General features: G+C 45.1%; 1 protein-coding gene across 1 annotated transcript in view; it reads right to left on the bottom strand.

The window, feature by feature from the left end:
• Positions 1-12,064: 12,064 nt before the first annotated feature.
• ALX4 (ALX homeobox 4) overlaps positions 12,065-20,327 on the bottom strand; it is a 100,239-nt gene continuing 91,976 nt past the window's right edge. The window contains exons 3-4 of the mRNA XM_084850899.1: positions 17,026-17,154; positions 12,065-13,011 (exon numbers count right to left, since the gene is read on the bottom strand). Of these exons, the coding sequence (XP_084707025.1) occupies positions 12,688-13,011; positions 17,026-17,154 (453 nt within the window). The 3' untranslated portion in view covers positions 12,065-12,687. The remainder of the gene's footprint in view (positions 13,012-17,025; positions 17,155-20,327) is intronic.

Here is a 20,327-nt window from a genome sequence, read left to right as displayed (position 1 = left end):
AAGAGACTGGAGTCTCAAGAAAAATGTTGCGTAGGAAAACAAATTACAGTGGTGACGTTCACTCGGTTGTAGTAGTACCTTTTGGCAATATTATGACTTTTCTCACCACAGAATGTTATGCTGAGAACCAAATTACACATTAAGTTTATTTCATACTGTATAGCTATGTCTTGGTTTTTTGATACATTAATTAGAGGCATGGGAGGGGGGAGGGATTCTTATTTTGAACACCGCATGTGGTAAGTGGAGGCTTATCTCTTCACTCCCTAGCTGCATTCTGCCCAAAAATCATACAGTGTTAAGCTACAGCAGTGAACACCCAAAATGCCATAAATCATAGCTTGCAGGAAAACTGAATCTCCCACATGACTCCCAGAAATGTACTGGCTCCCTGTACACAGCATGGTGCTTTAGGGGAAAAAGTTTCCATTGGCACCAATACATTTGTGGGTTTCATGTGGGGAATTTTCCCCACAAGCTGTGTTTTATGGCTTTATGCACACATTTTGGGTATTCTTCACTGTAGTTCTGAATCACACTTGAAACAGGAGGTAGGCCAGTAATATTTGATTGATTGATTGATTGATATATTGCCCAACTAACAAGTGCTCCAGAGCAGTTATCAATCAAAACCCAAACAACAGTAAAATAACAAGCAACACTGTAATACAGCTGATGAAAATACTGGAAAAGTAAGATATTTAAAACATTTAGAACATTAAAGAGCCAGAAGTAATGAAGATAGCAAATTAAAGATTATTTGCTTGCCTGAAGAGGAAGGTTGGAGTCTGGCATCTATATGTATACAATGAAGATTCCAGGTGGATCTCCCTAGAAAGGGCATTCCAGGGATGGGAGGCCACTACAGAGAAAGCCTGCAGTGGGTGTGGCCTTCTCTATAGTGGGTGGGTGGGGTGGCGGCACCCACAGAAGAGCCTCCAAAAATAGTCTTAAGTATCAGGCAGAAACAGGAGAAGCCTAAGCAGTTTAGGGCTCTAAAAATCAGCACCACTGCTTTGAATTGAGCCTGAAAACTAACTGGCAACCAGTGCAGTTGACACAGCACTGGAATAATAGGTTCAAAATGGCCAGTCCCAGTAAGCAGCCTCGCTGTTCTATTCTGCACTAACTGAAGTTTCCGGGCCATCTTCAGAGGTAGCCCCACATATAACGCATTGCAATCATTCAGGCGGGAGGGGGCATGGAAGCTAGTGTTCTTCCTGCGGGTGCAACTGAAGCCGTGAAAGGCCAAGTCCTGCCCAACACCACAGGAAACAAAATGGCAGTCCTCCATGGCAAGCAACATTTGCCTGAAACACTTGGTAACCCATTGCCAAGCCATCCGCCTGACAGCATTTATGACTGGTGCGAGTTGCTTGCTCTCAGCCTACCTCAGGTTTGAAGCTGTTTGGAATCACTTGCCCTTTCTGTGTAATTTCAGTTCAGAACAAACCGCTGTTTTACAGTCCTGCATCTGCTGATTTTCAGGATTCCACTGCCTGCCAGGTTCTTGTGGCGGTGGCTGTGAAGGAAAGTTGTGTTTCTCATTAAGGGGATAATGAATGGCAACATCTGAGACAATTAGTTGAAATGGAGCAGTGATGGTGGGGCTGAGGCGTAATCCACTGGAGGAAACGCAGCACAGCCCTGATAGGTATTCCCAGCAGAAATTCCAGCAGGATTTCTGAGAAGGGATGCTGAATGGAGAGAGGCCCCCTGTTTGCCAGCTTCATTTTCCGGAGTTGGTTCCAATAATTCCCTTCTGAATGTCCTTGACTTTATCCTCATTTGCCTTGATTGTCAGTTTACTTGAAGAAAGAAGGAAATGCTTAACTCTTTCTTCACCTAACTTCTGTGAGAAGCTTCTATAATTTTTGGTAGACAGAGATATATATGGTAGTGTATACAGTACAGACAGCTATAGGCTGTTGCTGTTACTTGACCTTGAATGCAGCATCTTAACATCACTTGTAAGAATAAAATACCTTAGAATTCGGGGGGGGGGGGCCTTCAAAATGTGTGAATATGGTTAATGCACCAGTTAATGCATATGGTTAGTTCTGTTTGAGTGATAGACCCTGAAATACGGGTATTTAATTTGAATGATCGGGCAAGCTTTTCTGTTTCTGCAAACAGTGCTGTCTTAAAATGCACATCATCAGTTTCTGGTCACCGTTTGCAGGGATGAAACATGGCATCCTGAATCACATGTTGGGAGCGTGGTGTCTCTACAATACAGCACAGTGGATGTGGTACTTCCAGAGCCCCAAAGATTAATATCTGTACCTTCCCAATACAGCTCAGTGCAACATCATCAAGGCCTCAGAAAAGAAGGGTCCCTTATTTAGAACTCCATCTGAAGCTGGATCTTCCAGTGCGCAATGTGGAAGAGGAGAGAATGATAGCTTTTATGTAGAAAACAGGAGTTTGGGCCACAAATACATCAAATATGTTTCCTGTCATTTATACAGAATTCTGAATTTCTATTTTAATTACTATACAGGAAATAACTAGAATAACACACTGTATAGCTATTATACTGTCTGTCTCTGTGTGTATTTGTATGGATATATAAATGAAAGAGGTAAGTATATATAGAGCCCTCCTTTTATAATCTGTGCTGAGGATGACTTTTTCACTGCATCTTGTACTTTGATGTTGTGTGTCTGTTGTGAAGGGTGCAGGTGTGTAGGAATTGAAACCTTTCCTTTCAGAATACATATGTGCTGCAGCTAAATAAAATCCTTAGAAATGTAAAGCCTAGAAGGGCACAAAAAGGTCACTGACATGCATCTGTCTGTCTCATCAGTAACTTTCAATCTAAAGATATATGCGCAGTTATAAGTGGAAAGTGGAGGATACAACTAACAAACTCTTATTTGTCTTGGATTAAATGCAACACCTTGACACATGGTCTCCACATGGCCATAAGGTGATGCCTTTGCCACTTTCTCATATGTGTAACAGCTATGATTGGTCTGTATTATTAAAAGATTAGCCCACTCATCTTTGAAAAGGAAAATGTAAGGAAAAGAAAGGAAAAGCTGAGCTAGTAGCATATTAAACATTACTCTTCCATGATGAACTTTCACACCTAAATGGGTTCAGGCCATTAAATAACTCTCAATCTTCTATGCAGAAGAATTCAACATCTGTGGACTGCTTGCATGCTGCAGTCAAGAGTCCTAGGAACATAGGAAGCTGCCTTATACTGAGTCAGACCATGAGTCCATCTACTGTCGACACTGACTGGCAGCAGCAGTTCTCCAGGGTTTCAAGCAGGAGTTTTTCCAGCCCTACCTGGAGATCATGCCAGGGATCAAACATAGGGCCTTCTACATGCAAAGCAGGTGCTCTGTCATTGAGCTTCGACTCCTCTGCCTAACCTGGCCACCCCCATCCCTGCAAGAAGTGAGAGAACAACCCAGATGCCTCTGGGGTTTCCTCTTATTCTATTTGCCCTTGCTGACTATAACTCCCTGACTTCCTCTGCAATTACAGGTGGCCCCCAAGTTTCTTGAATGCATGATGGGGGCTGCGGAGCCATGCAGGCTAGTCCCACCACCCAGTGTCAATGCATCCAGCATGCTTGAGGAGGGGATTTATGTGTTCCACTATGCATGATGGGACCCTGGTTGGGGCAGGATGTCCCCTCACATGGAGGATACGGCATAGAGCCTCTTCATATGCAGGTTCAATGCATAGCTAGTGGACACATGGCCAGCATGCACATAGGATTGGGGGGGGGGAGAAACATGGTCACCAGGTATGACCTTGCTTTCCCCATCAACATGTGAGGGGTATGTGCATGAATACCTCTAATGTCACATGTATGTTGATTAGAGAGTGGGATTCATTTGTCCCATGTTCACCACACTCACCCAGCAGTATAACTGTTCAAGGGCTATGAAAATTTATATTATGTAAAAAGAACCCAAGTTCCTACTTTTACTGGAATGGGAGGGCACCAGTGTATTCAGCAGCTAGACCTTAAGTGCAGTGTGGACCTGATACCTGTCAAGGTAGCTTCCCCAGCAGTGGCAGTGACCTCTGATACCACTGATAAAACTCAGAAAGTTTTAATGAAATCTCAGCCAGCTAACATGTGGGGGCAGAGGATGATGAAAGTGTGTGTTTGAAAACCTGTTACATGATCATTCCTGAGTACATTCAGGGGCTACCCGCACCCAGTACCAGATGTTTGCTTCCTTTGAAGCTGAACTTGAACTATAAAAGCCTCAAACAGCCTGGGCCCAAAATACCTTGGAGACACCTTCTCCCTGGTGTTTGAGTGCGATCGCCAGGATGAACCATGAACACTGCATTAATACCACCATCCATGAGAGCCATGTTCCTGCTGTAGCAAGAAGCATTTAGAGGAGCATTCCAGATGGCTGCCCCATAACTATAGACTTCTGTCACTTTGCAGGGGGAGGAGTGCTAGTTCAGTGGTAGACCACATGTCCTGTATGCAGAAGGCCCCAGGTTCTATCCCCTGTATCCCCAGTTCAGGGAGATGGCAGGTCTGGGAAAGGCACCTGCCCAAGACCCCAGAAATCCACTGCCCACCACTGCAGACACCACCGGCCTAGAAGGGCCAAGTGTTGTCTGACCTAGCATGGGGGCTTGTAAGTTCCTCTGTTGGAGGCCTGCCAGTGTTGCAGCCTTAGTGCTAACCAGAAGCACTGCAAAAGTCGTCCGACTGGCCTGGATTGGGAGTGGGGCTTGCTATAAAACTTGAGAGATCGGAGACAGGTGAAGGGATTCCCTTGCTTGTGCTAGCAAAGGAATCCCTGAGGTTTCCCTGGAAATTTTTTAGCAGCAGTGGAAGATGCAGCGGGGTCTGGTGGAGTGCTAGAAATGGCTTGGTGGGCTGCATGAAGTCCACGAGCCACACCTTTTGCACCACTGGTTTAAGTCATTTGAACGGGGGGGGGGGGCTACTCCAGTTTTTAGCTATTTATTTTAGCTATTGGTTCTTAATGGGTTGCTTTCTACGTCTTTCTCCCCATCCCGATCCTGGCAATCAGGATGAGACAGCTTCTAAGTTAAAATTCTTAAGGGCGCAATCTTACGCATGTTTAGATAGAAAAAAAGCCCCACAATCCCCAGCTGGGGAATGCTGGGAATTGTGGGGCTTTTTCTGTCTAAACATGCATAGGATTGCACCCTAAATGTATTATCTCAAATGAAATTATTTTAGTCCTCTCCCCACCCTCTGGACAATATAGTTGTTAAAACTGTGGGATTGAGTATGCTGGATTTTCTGTACTGGCTTGGCAAACACTTCCTGTATTATGGCTTTGAAATAATTGTTTAATTTAGCTGTCCCAGTGTTATCTGTGTTTCCTGCTTGATTCTAAATGCGTAAGCTTCAGTGATAGCCAGACAGTATTTATGATGATGATACTCAAATCACCACCGAGCTTAAGTCATGTGGATAAGTTCCCAGGTTCCCACAAATGGTGGTTGAGATTAATGAAGTGCAAGGGACTCTGGAGAAGAGAAGCAGATGTCAGTTCTAGATCATTGGTGGTCATCACTGAGAGACAGGGCTCAATTAATGATGAGATTGAGCTGGTCACCTCCTTCCGTTGGTAGCAGATATCCACCAGCTTAGAGCTCCTATATTCTTAGATATTACAACTTAGCCTCAGCTGTTCGCAAATGATTCCTGATGTAGATGAAATAATTCGCCTAGGGCTTATTCTGATGTAACAATAGATACGTGTACGAACCCCGATCCAAGCAAGGGAAATCTGCATATGAGAGCAGCCTTCCACCTGTGTGGGCAGTGCAGATACACATTTGAATGTCTGCCCACATTGATAGGGGCCCCACTGAGCTGGCCAGATGCATCCGTTAACATTCCTCCCTACCCAGGACCAGTCATTATTAGGCACAGGTCTTTGCCCACAGCTAGAGTTGGTTTGGGCCTCGGTTAACTCCCTGAAGGAAACCTGATGGAAAACAAATGTCAGAATTGGATTTTTGTACTTTTTAAAGAGACAAACACTAGATTATTTGGGGGCTGTTATCACAGACTTGCCCACAGATTGGTTACACAGGAAACCGATCCCGACAAATGTATCTCAATATGTACATGTACTTCTAAATGTCAGCCTGTGAGCACGGGGGAGACCACATCAAAATCCTCCTCTACTTTTCTTCTTCTGTGATCAGGTCTTCACTTTGTCTCCCACCAGCCTAATTTTCGACAACCGGCTGACTGGCTCACATGTTGCCTCTGGGATGTTCCCAGCACTGGTTCCTGGACTGGTTGCTAAGAATCTCCAGAGGCAGCGGGCCTGTGAGCTGCCACCTGTTGTTAATCTAGCCTTGTTTAATCCATTCTGCTCTGTGTCAGCAGTTCAAAAGGGCACTGTTAGTATTTTTTGCCAACTTCAATTAACGTGAGATTTTGGAGGCCCCCCTCCGATCGCATTTCATCTGTCATGAGTCAGGCACAAAACAGACAGATTTCAGTTGGGAGTAGAGAAGAGACAGTTTATTGCAACTAAGAACAACAACACAATAATATTTATTTGGATCTCCTCTGCCTTTGCTCTGGGTATTTATCCATTCCCCCCCCCCCCGCATCTTTCCCTTTTTGTTTGTAGCACTAAGAAATCTCACCTCGCAGCTACCCTCAGCTCTAGGGAGGGAAAGATGGTAAGTGTAATAACTTACTTCCAAGAAATACACACATATACACACTTGGAAAAATTAAAAACAAGATGCAAAGTTGTTTGTTCTTTTTTTTAATATTACAATGTAATGAATTTGCAATACATATCTGTATAGGCAGTAAAATTGTATGGCACAACCTCCCACCGCAATTTTTGTGGGTTGTCCCCCCGCCATTCCATTGTTTTATTCTTGAACATTTTTGAATATATATTTTAATATATTCTGCCCCAGGCCATAAAGCTAAAGGAAAAAAAGTTGCATTTATACAAGGTTACAATATTTTACAACCATAATATTGACTGAGGTTTGTTTTCTTGCGATCTTTCTCCCATTCTCGCTTTCAAACACTGCACACCCAAAAACGGATATATTATCATACATTGAAAACTGTCCTTCAACATCAGTAGTATAAAAGTCCTAGCACTATCTATGTACGTGGAAGGAGGGCTGGGTAATACATTACCCACAATTTGCTGTTAAGGGTCAGGGCAGGGGGAAAGGGTCACACTTTGTCTTCTCTGCAATATCATCCATGTAGCTGAAAGCAGTCGAAAAGCTTTCATCTATTCAGCCTAATTCTGCCCAAGTTTCCATTTGGGCTCAATTTTTTTTTAAATTTCTGAGTGTTTGCTTTTTTGCTGTGTCAGTCAAAGCAGCAAAATAAACAGAGTTCTCAGTGGCTTGTCTGCCTGATTATTTTTTCAAACCATTTCCAGGAAACTACCTTTTTTCGCCATTGTTTGTTTTCAGAGTGTTTTACAACATACTGTGAAGTCTTGGTGTACTCTGAGACAAGGAACAGCCATTTTAAAAGAAAGAAAAAGAAATACCCTGCAAAAAAGAGGAAGAGGAGGAGGAGGAGTGCATACAGCCCACATTGCTTGGGCCAGCAACTAATGTTACCTAAGGAGGGAGTGGAAGCTATAGGCAGTCCCCCTCTGCCCCAAGTACATTTCTTAGGGCGCAATCCTATGCATGTTTAGACAGAAAAATGGCCTACAACTCCCAGCATTCCCCAGCCAGCCATGCTGGCTGGGGAATGCTGGGAGTTGTAGGACATTTTTCTGTCTGAACCTGCATAGGATTGTGCCCTTAGTCACTGTTCCCTCTACACAGCCCTATGGATTGGCAATTAGAGACTGACTGGAGACTGGATTTGTCCTTAGAACGTCTAGTATTCAGAGTCTAGCTCTCGATCCCAGAAGCCTCTGGAGTTCACATACTGTATTCAGTACTGTGTCAACTCTTGTGCTGAGCTGCCATAAATGGAATTCTCTTGCTCTTTGCCCAACAAAATCTTTGCATTTGCAATTAGGATAGAACCAGAGAGTATGTTCAATATGGGGCTGGTGCTAAAAAAGCAGCCCTGTGTTAAATCTTCCACCCTCTCCCTGTGATAAACACGCTGAACTATATCATTTCCTTGCCCACCCCACAGTGTCAGCCAAAGAGGTGGAGTGAGGGGACAGGGATATTCACAAGTAAATCTGATTATTAGTGAGAGAAGGAAGGGAGACTCAACAGAGGGCTGGTGGTTTTGACAGCAGCTCAGTTTTGGAGCATAATGTCCTGTTCCACCCTTGGGATGAGTTTACTTTTTCAAGTGATTTAGCCTTGTTCCATTGATCCTATTAATGATTCAACACATGGTTCAGAACACTGTGGGACATCATCTGAAGTATGTTGTTGACATACATACCTGGTTCACACAACACAACAGCCCACAATGGCTCAATTTACCCACGGGGGCTGTTGTGTTGTGCGAACCCAGGCTGCAGCAGTTGTTTGAGGGTTAGACAACCCTCAAATAACCGATGGCTTGTTTTAAGAGTTATTTGAGCATTGTCTAACCCTCAAACAATCCCTGCCACCTGGGTTCACATGACATGGCAAGCTGGGCACACATAGGTGCCATGCAAAAATGGCACCCACGGGCAACCGGCAGAACGCAACAGCCCCCATAGATAAATTAACCACGGGGGGCTGTCGTGTTGTGCGAACCAGGTCACGGTATGGTTATACATTGAACCATTCACATGCACAGCCGCTTTTGAGTTGACTTCAACATGTGACAGACAGACAGACATCAAGGAAACCTAGTCTTTTCCAAAGTACACTGCTCAGATACATTGCTACACATTTCTTGTGCAAACGTACCTCACATACAATACCCCTTGTACACTACTGCATGCACATGTGTCTGCTGTGTAGCCATTACACACAGCTGGGGTTGGCCATTAGCCATTCTAAAACAGCAAAGGAGTTTCATCTGTTTTAGTCATACAGTAATGTACTTGTTAAAAGCCAGGGTGCAACCCGATGGCGGTTTTAGAGGCAACTGACTTAGCATTGAGAGCTAAGGAAGCAGCATGAAAAACTCCTAATTAGACTCCCTCTCCTCCCACCAAGTGAAAACTGAAAATTCATTGGACAGAATGTATGGACAATGCCAATATCTGACTGATATGAGCGATCCCCTCCACCACCCAAGAGATGGCAAATTTAGCTGTTTATACGATAAACACACTTGCACAGTTGGCACACACAAAATGTATTCTCCTAGGTAGGCACACTTAGGAACACAAAACATGGTTAGGCATGGATAATATTGCTTATGCACTCACACAACACACACCTTATTTCTTGCGCGAGAGTTCTAGCTATAGCTCTCAAGGAGACCCTTTCATTTTGACTTTACGGTTCAGCTATCTCCATTTAGTGGAGTTAGCCTGAGAAGCGATTGCTAGACCTTGATTTCATAGTTTAAAAGAGGGAGGGAGATTAAGCAATAGCACTTTCCCCCAACAAGTTGTGTATATAGCCCAACAAAAGCAAAGTTGTTACATATTTGTTGTGTGGAAACTCAGGTGTCTTTTCTGAAGGTAGCACTTTTATTGGTGAGGTGGTGTGTTTTCCCAGCCCTCCACTCATGGGGTACGATCCAAATGAAGATGAATTACTCCCAAGTCACAGTGATGGCCTCAGCACTCTCACTGGAATCCATGGGGCTTAAAGGAGCTTAACTTTTGTCATTAGGAAAAGGCCATTTTCTCTGCAGCTTGCATGTCAGTTGTGGTAAGGAGTGATGTAGAATGGGGTTGTGCAATTGTCACGGGCATGTATTAGATAGTGCAGGTGGCATCACCACTTAAGAGAGAATTCATATTTTCCCCCATAAAGGGATTTGGGCCTTTTTACTCTTTATGCCACAGACACACTTATTATCACAACAGTTAAGTGTGTAGAACTTATGGTCAGAAATACAGGTGTTCCTGAGGAATAATCACATGTGGTATGAAAAATGGGGGTGGGAGAGGTATATCTTCCCTTTCCCAAAATGGTATCCCTGCTTGTTCTACCTCTGCTTCAGAAATAGGATGCTTCCCATTAAGATTCTCCATTGAGCTTTCCTTCTGCTCAGTAAAGGCCAGAAAGCCTTTGTGAGCTCGGTCCTTCGTAGGAATTCCCAGCTGCATCCTTCCTGGTCCAAGCTGGAGTGTGTGCATAAATGTCCATGATTCCGCAGCCACATGCAAGCTGGAAGGCAGGTGTGTGCTTTCTTGTGCCCCAGGCACGGCTGAGGGCGGTCTGGTTTTTGCTCTGAAGCCCAAATAAAATCTGTGTGAATTACAAAACCTACATAGCAGCTGCTCACCGGATGAAGGGAGGCCAGCAGCTACCAACCCAGTAAGCACCTCTTTAAAACGAGACAGGCAGTTTAAAGCACTTTCTGTCTCTCCTCCGGTGGATGTGGATCTGTGTTTAAGAAACCACGGAAACCCAAAAACTATCAATAGTTGGCCAGAATCTTAGCTGACTTGACCCAAATCCCCTTTGATCCATCTATAAGGGAAGCAAGATACAGGCAAATTGGGATGTTGCCATCCTCCTCATTAATGGGAGTGACGAGAGTTCAGTCTGTGTCTGCTAAAAGCTTTGGGCGGAAAGCAAAAGAATGGCCAACTAAGGAAATAACTTCTCACACTTTAGTTCTACAAGATAGAACTCTGGCAGGCTCCATGTACTTGGGAGGAAATGGTGTTTCAGGAAGGAATATTCTGAAAGGGACATCAAGAAGATGGTGTTTTGCTGGTAGTGGCAGTGTGTGTTATAGTCCCTTAATTAAAGGCCTTTCTTCTGGGAACTGTGGAGAAGCCTGTGCATGAAATCACATCCCTGGGCTTTCTTTAGAGCAGGGGTGGGGAACCTCTTCCAGCCAGAGGGCCAAATTCAGTTTCAGGGAAGCTTTCAGGGGCAACATCCCATTTGTGGGCAGGACTGATGGCAAAAGGGGGTGGGGGCAAAAATAGCAGCATATTTTGGTTTAAAGCTCTCACTGCCAGTAATAACTAAGCCTTAGGAGAGGCATCTCAACCTTTCAGGATGAGAAAAAATGGCAAAAGCCAGGAAATTACAAAACAATTGGTGGTCAGGAGAAAGGGATGTGGCCTTTTGGGGAAATCACAAGAGGTGGGGATGCCAGAGAACCAACTGGGACCCCAGAAGGGCCTGAATTTGGCCCACAGGCCTGAGGCTCCCTGCCCCTGCTTTAGAACACAAGTGCAGACCAAGGGCAGGAAGACAAGCATGTCCTCTTCTTTTGTTGCCCTCCAGATGTGTTTAACTACAATTCCCAGCATCTGGGATCTGTAGGTCACCAGGCTGGGGAAAGCTGGCCCACAGTTTTCTCCCCATTTTGTTTTTCGTTTAAGCCAATAGTTTGGTAGACTGCATTCCATAGGTGATTGAGTGATGTAGTACTAAACCTGTGTGTTGGTGTTCCGGGGACTGGAGGGTAATGCAAGGAAGCAGTACCAACTAGCACTAGCAATCCAAATGGCTGCTTTGGATTGTTGCCATCTGGCTAGTCCCTGGCATGCTGCTTGGATCAGCACAGGATCCCTATACGGGACAGTTGCCAAGCTGTGACACAGAAATGCCTCCTGTTCCTTTATAGCCTTTGCTGAATAAACATTGTCACAGCCTTGACTTTTCCTGCTTCTTTTACTTTGTGGTTAAACCCTCCCTCCTGTGCGGCACCTCCGTTTACTACATGAGATGGGGGCTGACGACAGGTGAGGAGGAAAATGAAAGACAAAGCAGCTGCTGTGTCTTTCACCCAATTCAGTCTCCAGGTTTCAGCCTGGCAACATTACTAACTACACTATGTGGTTTGCAGGTATCCTGTGTGCTGAATCAGCATGCCCTACACTCAACTCTCTCTCTCTCTCTCTCTCTCTCACCCCACTCTGGCACTAGCCAACTACAGTGATAGCAACCACATTCTTCTGGTGCTAGTTATCATAAACCTGTCCATAACATTAGGATACATGGGACTAGAGATGGCTCATGAAGGAACAATCAACTAGGAATTGGGGTTTGAGGTGTTTTGTTTTATTTCTTAAAGAGTGGGACCAATTGGGGGTGCTTCCAGATGGTCGGCTCCTAGCGCAGCCAACCAAGATATTGTGCAACCATTCTGTCCTGCCCTCCTTAATGGATGTTCTGTGGGAAGGAAAAAATACAGAAGAAGTGTGGGAAAACATAGAAGGGTTGCAAATGGAAGATGCCGCCGTCCAAACCCTGCTTAAAATTTTGCGTTTGATGCAGGGTGATTGCAGGATAAAAGCCTCATCTGGAAGCACCTCTGGTGTCAGAAAAGCAGGGGAGATGAGTGTCCTTGTTCACTGGCAATCAGGAGAATGAGAGATAAGGGGAAACATGCCATGTGAACAGAAAACTTAGATTTATCTGGTGCAGTAGAAACAGCCACTCTTTCCTTCCCCATGCCTGTTTTTGGGGACAAAAAAGCCCAACAGGCTTAAAACAATCCAAGTAGGATAATATAAGCAAGGCTATTATACCTAGGGTAGCAAAAAGTGCTGCATTCCAATCTCTGAGGAAGGCCCTGGCTGCCTCAAGGCCAAGAGTGGATGGATTGGTTTGATTGTCCCCATTTGCTCAGTCAGTGTCTGGAGGGCAAGGGCTGCAGCCCTGTCATGTTGCCCACGAAATAGCAGCGCTGTGCTCCTTGGCTTTCATCCGCAGGGCTGCAATGCTGGAGGACTTGCGGTCGGGCTCCCCATTCAGCTCGTATCCATTGATGCCGGGGCTGATGCCAGCACCGCCAAAGAGGCTGCCCATGTGAGTCTGCCCCACGTGGCTGCCGGGCCCTGAGACGCTCAGGAATTCAGAGACTCCTCCAGTTGTGTGGGGATGAGTGTGGGGAGACATACAGGAAGGCACGGAGTCACAGGGCACTACACAGGCAGGCACAGGGGAGGCAGCACCATTGTTGCCAATCCAAGATGGATTCTGGATCTGAGATTGGGGTAGGGGGTTGGAGGAAGGGAAAGATACCAGTTAGCTCACATTGGCTTATCCCATGGTTCTCAAAGTATAAGCAGCGGGGCCTCATGAGAGCGGTGCAGAGCGGATGAACTTGTGTTCTCAAGTGTCAAGTGTTCTCAAGCCAAGCCCTTCTTGGTGTAATGTGGGCATCTCTGAAGGGTAGGTGTCTCCCCCATTCTGTTGACTGACTGTGTTGATGGTGTTCTTATTTTCTCTCTCTCTAGCTTTTTGCCTCCTTGCAATCACTTCTATGGTGATCTTAAAACATGCCCCATGGCCCAGTCCTTCTCATTCCTTGTGATCTAAACCAACTTCTGAGATCAGCATCAGACACAATGATATTTACTATGACTTGAGGTGTTCTGGCTATGAGATTTGGTGGTGGCTGTTTTGCATTTCTTGCATCCATAATGTGAAGGCATAACCTTCAGTGACTAGAATGCCCATTTGATTTAAAATTAGATGTACTAGATAGGATTAGAGTGCATGAGAGGCTCATCAGCACTATCAGTGTTCTGTGTGAAAATGCTCCAAGATGCTCATACTGTGTGCTTATGGGAGCACAGAAATCAAGGGCATACCAAATCAAAGTCTCAGACAGAAGGGATATGCTGGAGCTGCATTTCAACCAATGGACATTATTTCAACCAATGGACATCCATTCATGTGTCCACTGGGGCTGCGGTATTTTAGAATAAGAGCAATTAGGTATAGGCTAATGCCAAAGCTGGCTAACATTTAACAGCAATCAACTCTGAGAGACCAGCTGCCTTTCACTCTCCCTCAACCGTCACTTGGCAATAACCAGGCTATCTGAATTGTTTCCGTTCCAGCAGGTCATTATAAGAACTGTAACTTTAATAACTGATGCCTGTGTTTGCCCTTTTTCTCCTCTCTCCCCATCGCTTTTTCCTTTTGTGTCATGTCTTTTAGCTTGCAAGCGTAGGGGCAGGGACTGACTTGTTTTTTATTCCTCTGTAAGCTGCTCTTGAAGACATTTCAGCTGAGGAGTGGAGTAAAAATGCTTTAAAAACATAAGAACAGAAGAAGAGTTGTGCTGGATCAGACTAAGGTCCATCTAGTCCAGCGTTGTGTTCACACAGTGGCCAATCAGCTGCCCACAGGAAACCCACAAGCAGGACGTGAGCGCAACAGCACCTTCCCACCCATGTTCCCCAGTAGCTGGTGTACAGAGGCATACTGCCTCTGATACTGGAGGTAGCACATAGCAATCAGGACTAGTAGCCATTGATAGCCTTCTCCTCCAGGAATCTGTCCAGTCCCCTTTTAAAGCCATCCAAATTGGTGGCCATCACAACGTCTTGTGGTAGTGAATTCCATAGTTTAACTGTGTGCTGTGTGAAGAAGTACTTCCTGTTATCTGTCCTGAAGCTCCCACCAATCAACTTCATGGGATGGCCCTGGTATTATAATACTAATAAACAATGAGTTCAGCCTGTTTCAACAACAGCCCATCAATGTCAGCTTAATTAGTACATTCAGTGCCACTAAATAATTGAGGTGTGCAATAATAATATGACCTTGCCACTACAGAGATGCCGGCTCCAGAAACAAAGATTTCTGTACAAAGATTTCCAAAGATGGAGAAATGCATGAGTGAGAAGCTCCATTTGGATCAGAAACTGGCTGCCTCATGCCAAACATCACATTTCTTGTGCTTCATCCACTGGACCAGTTCTCTTAACAGAAAGCAAAAGAATGGACAAACCTGTGTTTGGATCACTGAACTTGTTCAGGTTGACTGGCAGGAGCTTATGTTGACATTACAAGGAATAGGTCTGCCACCATTTCCTCCCTGACGGAGGTCCAGTGCCTCAAACACAAGCATGGCAGGCAACAATTCAACTGATGCTGCTCCTTCTACCATAGAGATTACAACAATGCCAGAAACTGAACCTGCTGAATGCCTATTATTCAGCCATCAAAGGCACAGAGCCTTTGACAGGAAAGAAAAGGTGGGAATCCTAAGGAACGTCTGTCTTCTCATGAATCAAGCCAATTGCCTGTCTAGCCCAGGACTGACTGTCCTGACTGACAGCAACTCTGCCCTGCAGTGGAGGCTGATGCCTCTAGTATCAGTGGGGTAGTGAATTTGCTCTGGGTTTCAGGCAGAACTCTTCACACCTTGGATAACACCTTTAGAGTTCTGACTGAAACCCGGAGTGGATTCACAACCCCACTGACATCAGAGGCACCAGCCTCCACTGTCTGCCCGTTGTAGGAAATAATTGTAGGCTAGACAAATTGGCCTGATTCTTAAACAGAGGTGTTCCCCAGTTCTTCTATTCAGGATCCTTTTAACTGGAGGTGGCAGGGGCTGTGTCTGGGGCATTCTGTAATTACATACACACTCCAGCTCTGAAGTTCCTCTGCCTGCTCTTCCCTTTTCGTTTAGCATAAGAAAGAGAAAGGCAAAGCTCTGGCAATAACAAAGGGTTTTGCTAGTCCCGCTCAACAAGCACATAATCGAGGATGCTAAAGCCAAAATGATCCTACCAAAGAGGAGTGAAGAATGGCCTTTACCAGCAGCAGCAGCAGCAGCAGGAGGTCCTTTGGGGGTGAAGGGGAGGTGTGATGGGGGGGAGTGCAAGATGAAAGAATGCAACAGGAGAGGATCCAGATGGAGAGTAGGAAAATGCATGTCTCTGAAAGGCCTGCATTCCACAGCCTGCCAGCACCGTTTGCTCTGACTCCACTTCTGACCTTTTTCCTCTGGCGGGCTACAGATTCATGTCAGGTGGGGGGGAAGCAATTCGGCTACACTCAAGAGGTGATGAAAGTATTGGCTGTAGGATGGCAAGAATCATTATACCATTATGTGCATTGATGGTTCTGCCACATTTAGAATATTGTCTACAGCTCTGGTTGCCCACATCTCAAAAATGAGTATCATGGGGGCTGGAGAAAGTCCAGAAAAGGGCAATGAAGTGATCAAGGGATTGGATCATCTTCCTTATGGGGGGAAAGGCTAAAGAGCTAGGCGACCTTTAGTTTAGGAAAAGATGACTGAGGGTTATTAGAAACCATGTCTATGGCTTTAAAAAAAATAGCAGGGGTGGGGGGAATTTTCACTGAGACGGCAGCACCAGAGGAGAAGTTTAATCCTTTACTCCACTGCCAGCAATGGAAGCTTTCCTTCATAGGGCAGATTTAGCCTACTGGGGAAATCTGCATTAATTAGGAAATTTGCACAAATCGAACTTGGAATCAGGAATGAGACAAACACAAGAACATGTTTGATGATTTGTGGACATTTTTGGTGGACACATGCTCTTTCTCTCGGGGCTTCAAAAGGGGCATGCTTGCATGCTTTGCAAGCAAAAATGAAATTCTCAAACGTCCCTACCTTAGAGCAGTGGTTTTTAAAATTTCGAATTCAGGAGGCACTTACATCACTTTGCCCAGGAACTCCTGTGCATTGCTGAAGATTCCAGGGACTGTTCTAGGATGCATGCTTAGCTCACACAGGATACTGGCTAGTCCTTTGGGGCTAACTGTTGCCTCATGCAAACTGAGGGTGCACCCTAGAACACATCTGACACTTTCTTGTGGCTGCACACTGCAGTGGAAGTTTGGTAGTGGTGGAAAAGAGGCCAGGTGAATCATGCAGTCTAATCGTATGCATGGTTACTCTGAAGTAACTTGCACCGAGTTCAATGTGCTTACTGCCAAGTAATGTGCATCGGATTGCCGATGGGCAGCAGATTCCCTGAACCACTTTAACTCCCAGACTTCTCCAAGGTTTGTAATACAGTAAGCAAGGTACACATTGTACATTTACTTCCTCCTGTTTTTGACATTCAAGGATGACATTCAAGGATCACAACTACTAATTTTTAAAAAAACAATCATCTGTTCACTGAATCTTGAACTACTTGTCTCCTCCAACTATATCCCAATTGGTTTATGATACAGCCACTATCAGAAGTTGAAGAGACAGGTATGCTGATGACACACACTCACCTGGGCGTAGTTCTCTGCTCGAGTTAGCAAGGGCAGCTCATAGGCTGTAGAGAAGTGAGTGCGAACCTGTTGCATTTGACCAAACCGCTCTCGTTTCCTCCATTTTGCCCGTCTGTTCTGAAACCAAACCTAAGAAGATAAGCACAAGAAGATTTACATCAGAGAAGGTAGGAGGGAAAAAATAACTCACTGCTTCTATAACTGAAGACAGGCAATTGTTCCTTCAGAGAGATGTAAGTAGTATGAAAGGACTGCTGCTTGTGATGTCACCGCACACTGATCCCATGTTAGCATCTGGGAAACAGATTTTACAAGGTTTTGCATTGTTTCAAAGGTTGGATCTACACTTACCAACTTTTTTCGCTTCCAATGGGGTTTTACCACTTGCCTTTCACACTACGCAGTACCCGCCTTGAATTGGAACTGGAATTTCCCACTTCCGTGCTCCGGCTTTCAATACCCTAATGTCCCGGTATTTCCCCTTAATGTGCTCTGATTTTCCGCCTTCACTACCGTATCTGGTCGTAGTCATCTCCCCTGCCTATCCATATACGGCGGTGTTTGTATTTCCCTCCTGTCCAATCACAGCTCTCGACGGCCTCATGTCTTCTTCCGGCTACTGATCGCATAGCTTCCTCAGCAGCCCCCATTTCCTCAGCAACAAGCAAAGGGCTGGATGTGTGCATGCTTGTCTGATCTCGGAAGCTAAGCGGGGTTGGCCCCAGTCAGTAGTTGGATGGGCGCCTGCCTGGGAATCAGGCTTCCTGCACTGAGCAGGGGCTTGTTGTATCCCTTCAAATGAGATTAAGTTTTACCCCCTCCTATCCCCCGCTCCGGATTTTTTTTTTAAATTAAGGCATTATCATCGTAGAATCAGGGCTTCTCCGCAATGTTTTTTTCCCTAATTCAGGCATGATCTTCGAAGATCATGCCTGAATTAGAAAAAAAAAAAAAAACATCTCGGAGAAGCCCCGATTCTGCGAGGATAACGCCTTAATTTAAAAAAAAAACATACAGAGCGGGGGATAGGAGGGGGTAAAACTTAGTCTCATTTGAAGGGATAGAACAACCCCCTGTTCAGTGCAGGAAGCCTGATTCCCAGGCGGTTGCCCATCCAACTACTGACCCCGCTTAGCATCCGAGATCAGACAAGCGCGCGCAGGAAAACAGCACAGCACTCAAGTGTGAACCTAGCTTGCGCATTCGATGAAGCACTGCAATGGGGAAAATGGGTGAGTGTGAATAATCACGTTTTAATGCAAGAGCGTTTAACCCGACGGGACACCGAATTCATTGTGATGGCGGGCGCAATGTAGATCGGCCCAAAAAACTTGCAAAACCTGTTTGAGTAGAGGCAATCATGGGCCAAAAAGAAATGTATGTGTACACCTCTTGAAAGAGAAAGAGTAACCACTCATACCATTTTAAACGCTCTTAAAAACTGTCTGTCTCCATTCTTTGATAGGAATGACGAGAAATGATGATGTTATTACATGGGTGTGAGGTTTGTGTGTATATGTGTGTGTACTTTAACAATCTGTTTGTAAGATGCATCGATGATAATTTGATCTAAAGGTGAGATATAAATCTTATAAATAATTAAATATTATATATACATTTAAAAATGTTGGTATGTTCCACAGTAGTGGATTTCAAACTGTTCTTGGGAACCCTGGGGATCCTTGGAAGCTTATCAGTGAGAAAACCATTCATGGTGGTAGCAAATATCTATGGAATCATAGAAACATAGAATAGTAGAGTTGGAAGGGGCCTACAAGGCCATTGAGTCCAACCCCCCTGCTCAATGCAGGAATCCCAGTCAGAGCATCCCTGACAGATGGCTGTCCAGCCTCATCTTGAATGCCTCCAGAGTGGGAGAGCCCACTACCTCCCTAGGTCATTGGTTCCATTGCCGTATTGCTCTGACACTCAGGAAGTTTTTCCTGATGTGCAGTCGGAATCTGGCTTCCTGTAACTTGAGCCCATTAGTCCGTGTCCTGCATTCTGGGATGATCAAGAAGAGATCCTGGCCTTCGATCCTGGAAGATAGCGCATCCATCATTACTGATCGCTCGGTCGTGGTGGTTTAGGCATTGGTAACCTCAAGACTAGATTGTAATAATACGCTCTCTGGGGGCTACCCTTGTGCTTTGTCCGGAATCTGCAGCTGGTGTAGAATGCAGCAGCAAGGCTGCTAACAGGGGATTCCTCTTGACAGCATGTAACACCTTTGCTAAAAGAATTGCACTGGCTGCCAATAAGCTACCAGACCACGTTTAAGGTTGTATTGTTCACATATAAAGCCCTATAACAACTTAGGACCTAGTTACCTTAGGGGTTGCCTCATCCCTTATGTCCCTGCTGAACTTTTGCAGTCCTCAGAAGGAATACCTTTGATGGTGCTGCTGCTGCATGGTCCTGAGGTTCACCTTAGGAGCACTACTAATAAGAGTGTTTAGTGTTGCAGCACCTGCCCTCTGGAAGGCACCCACCACTGACATTAGAGATGTCTACAGTTTTGACGTTTAGACATCTATGGTTTTAACTTTCAGATGTCTCCTTAACATCCATCTCTTTACACAGGCTTTCTCTAAGGCATCACCTAGCCAGGTATAGTTTTATTCCTGATCAGTGATTATTTTATAGTGGTTTTTTATTGTGTCATTTTAGTGTTGATGTTCACTCTTCAAAATCAGTTAAATAAATAAATTCACAAGGACTGATGGTGAAGTTTGATCCCTCTGTTGGCTTTGACCACGTGAGGACCAACAGCTCTGCCCAACGCCACTTTGAATGAACCGTGTGCCCTTACACATGTCTCGGCCTCGGCAACGTACCAGAATTCTGTGGAAAATGCACAGGGATTTGCAGCAAAGAAGTTGATCTGGAAAGTTGTTCCCCGAAGATAAATGTTGGGAAAGCATGGGTTTAAGACACCCAACTCTTCCACTTTTGCTATACCCTTCCATTAAAGAGCAGTGATAAACACTGATCCACCTCAGAGGTCTTTTGTAGGTGTGCAAAGCAATCCTATGCAGGTTAGTCACACTGAGTTCAACAGCCTTGCTCCCAAGTAAGGGTGCATAGGGGGGACCGCGGCTTTAAATGTTTTACTAAATATGTGTACTTTTACTAGGAGATGTGAAATTAATAGCCTCAGGGTACAATCCTAACTAGATAGGCAGCAGCCTCCGAAATCAGAGGCAACCACCTATCCAAAGCAAGGCAGGAGAGGCACGGGGCAAGGGGATTGTTCCCTCTGCACCTCTCCCGCCTTGCTCTTTTTTGCTAGACAGCCGTTT

Source organism: Heloderma suspectum, chromosome 1 (assembly GCF_057233095.1).
Source record: "Heloderma suspectum isolate Gila_16-S chromosome 1, 16-S_ref, whole genome shotgun sequence".
Taxonomy (NCBI): Eukaryota; Metazoa; Chordata; class Lepidosauria; order Squamata; family Helodermatidae; genus Heloderma; species Heloderma suspectum.
Note: the sequence above shows the minus strand (reverse complement) of the source record. Positions and strands in the feature narration are given on the sequence as shown.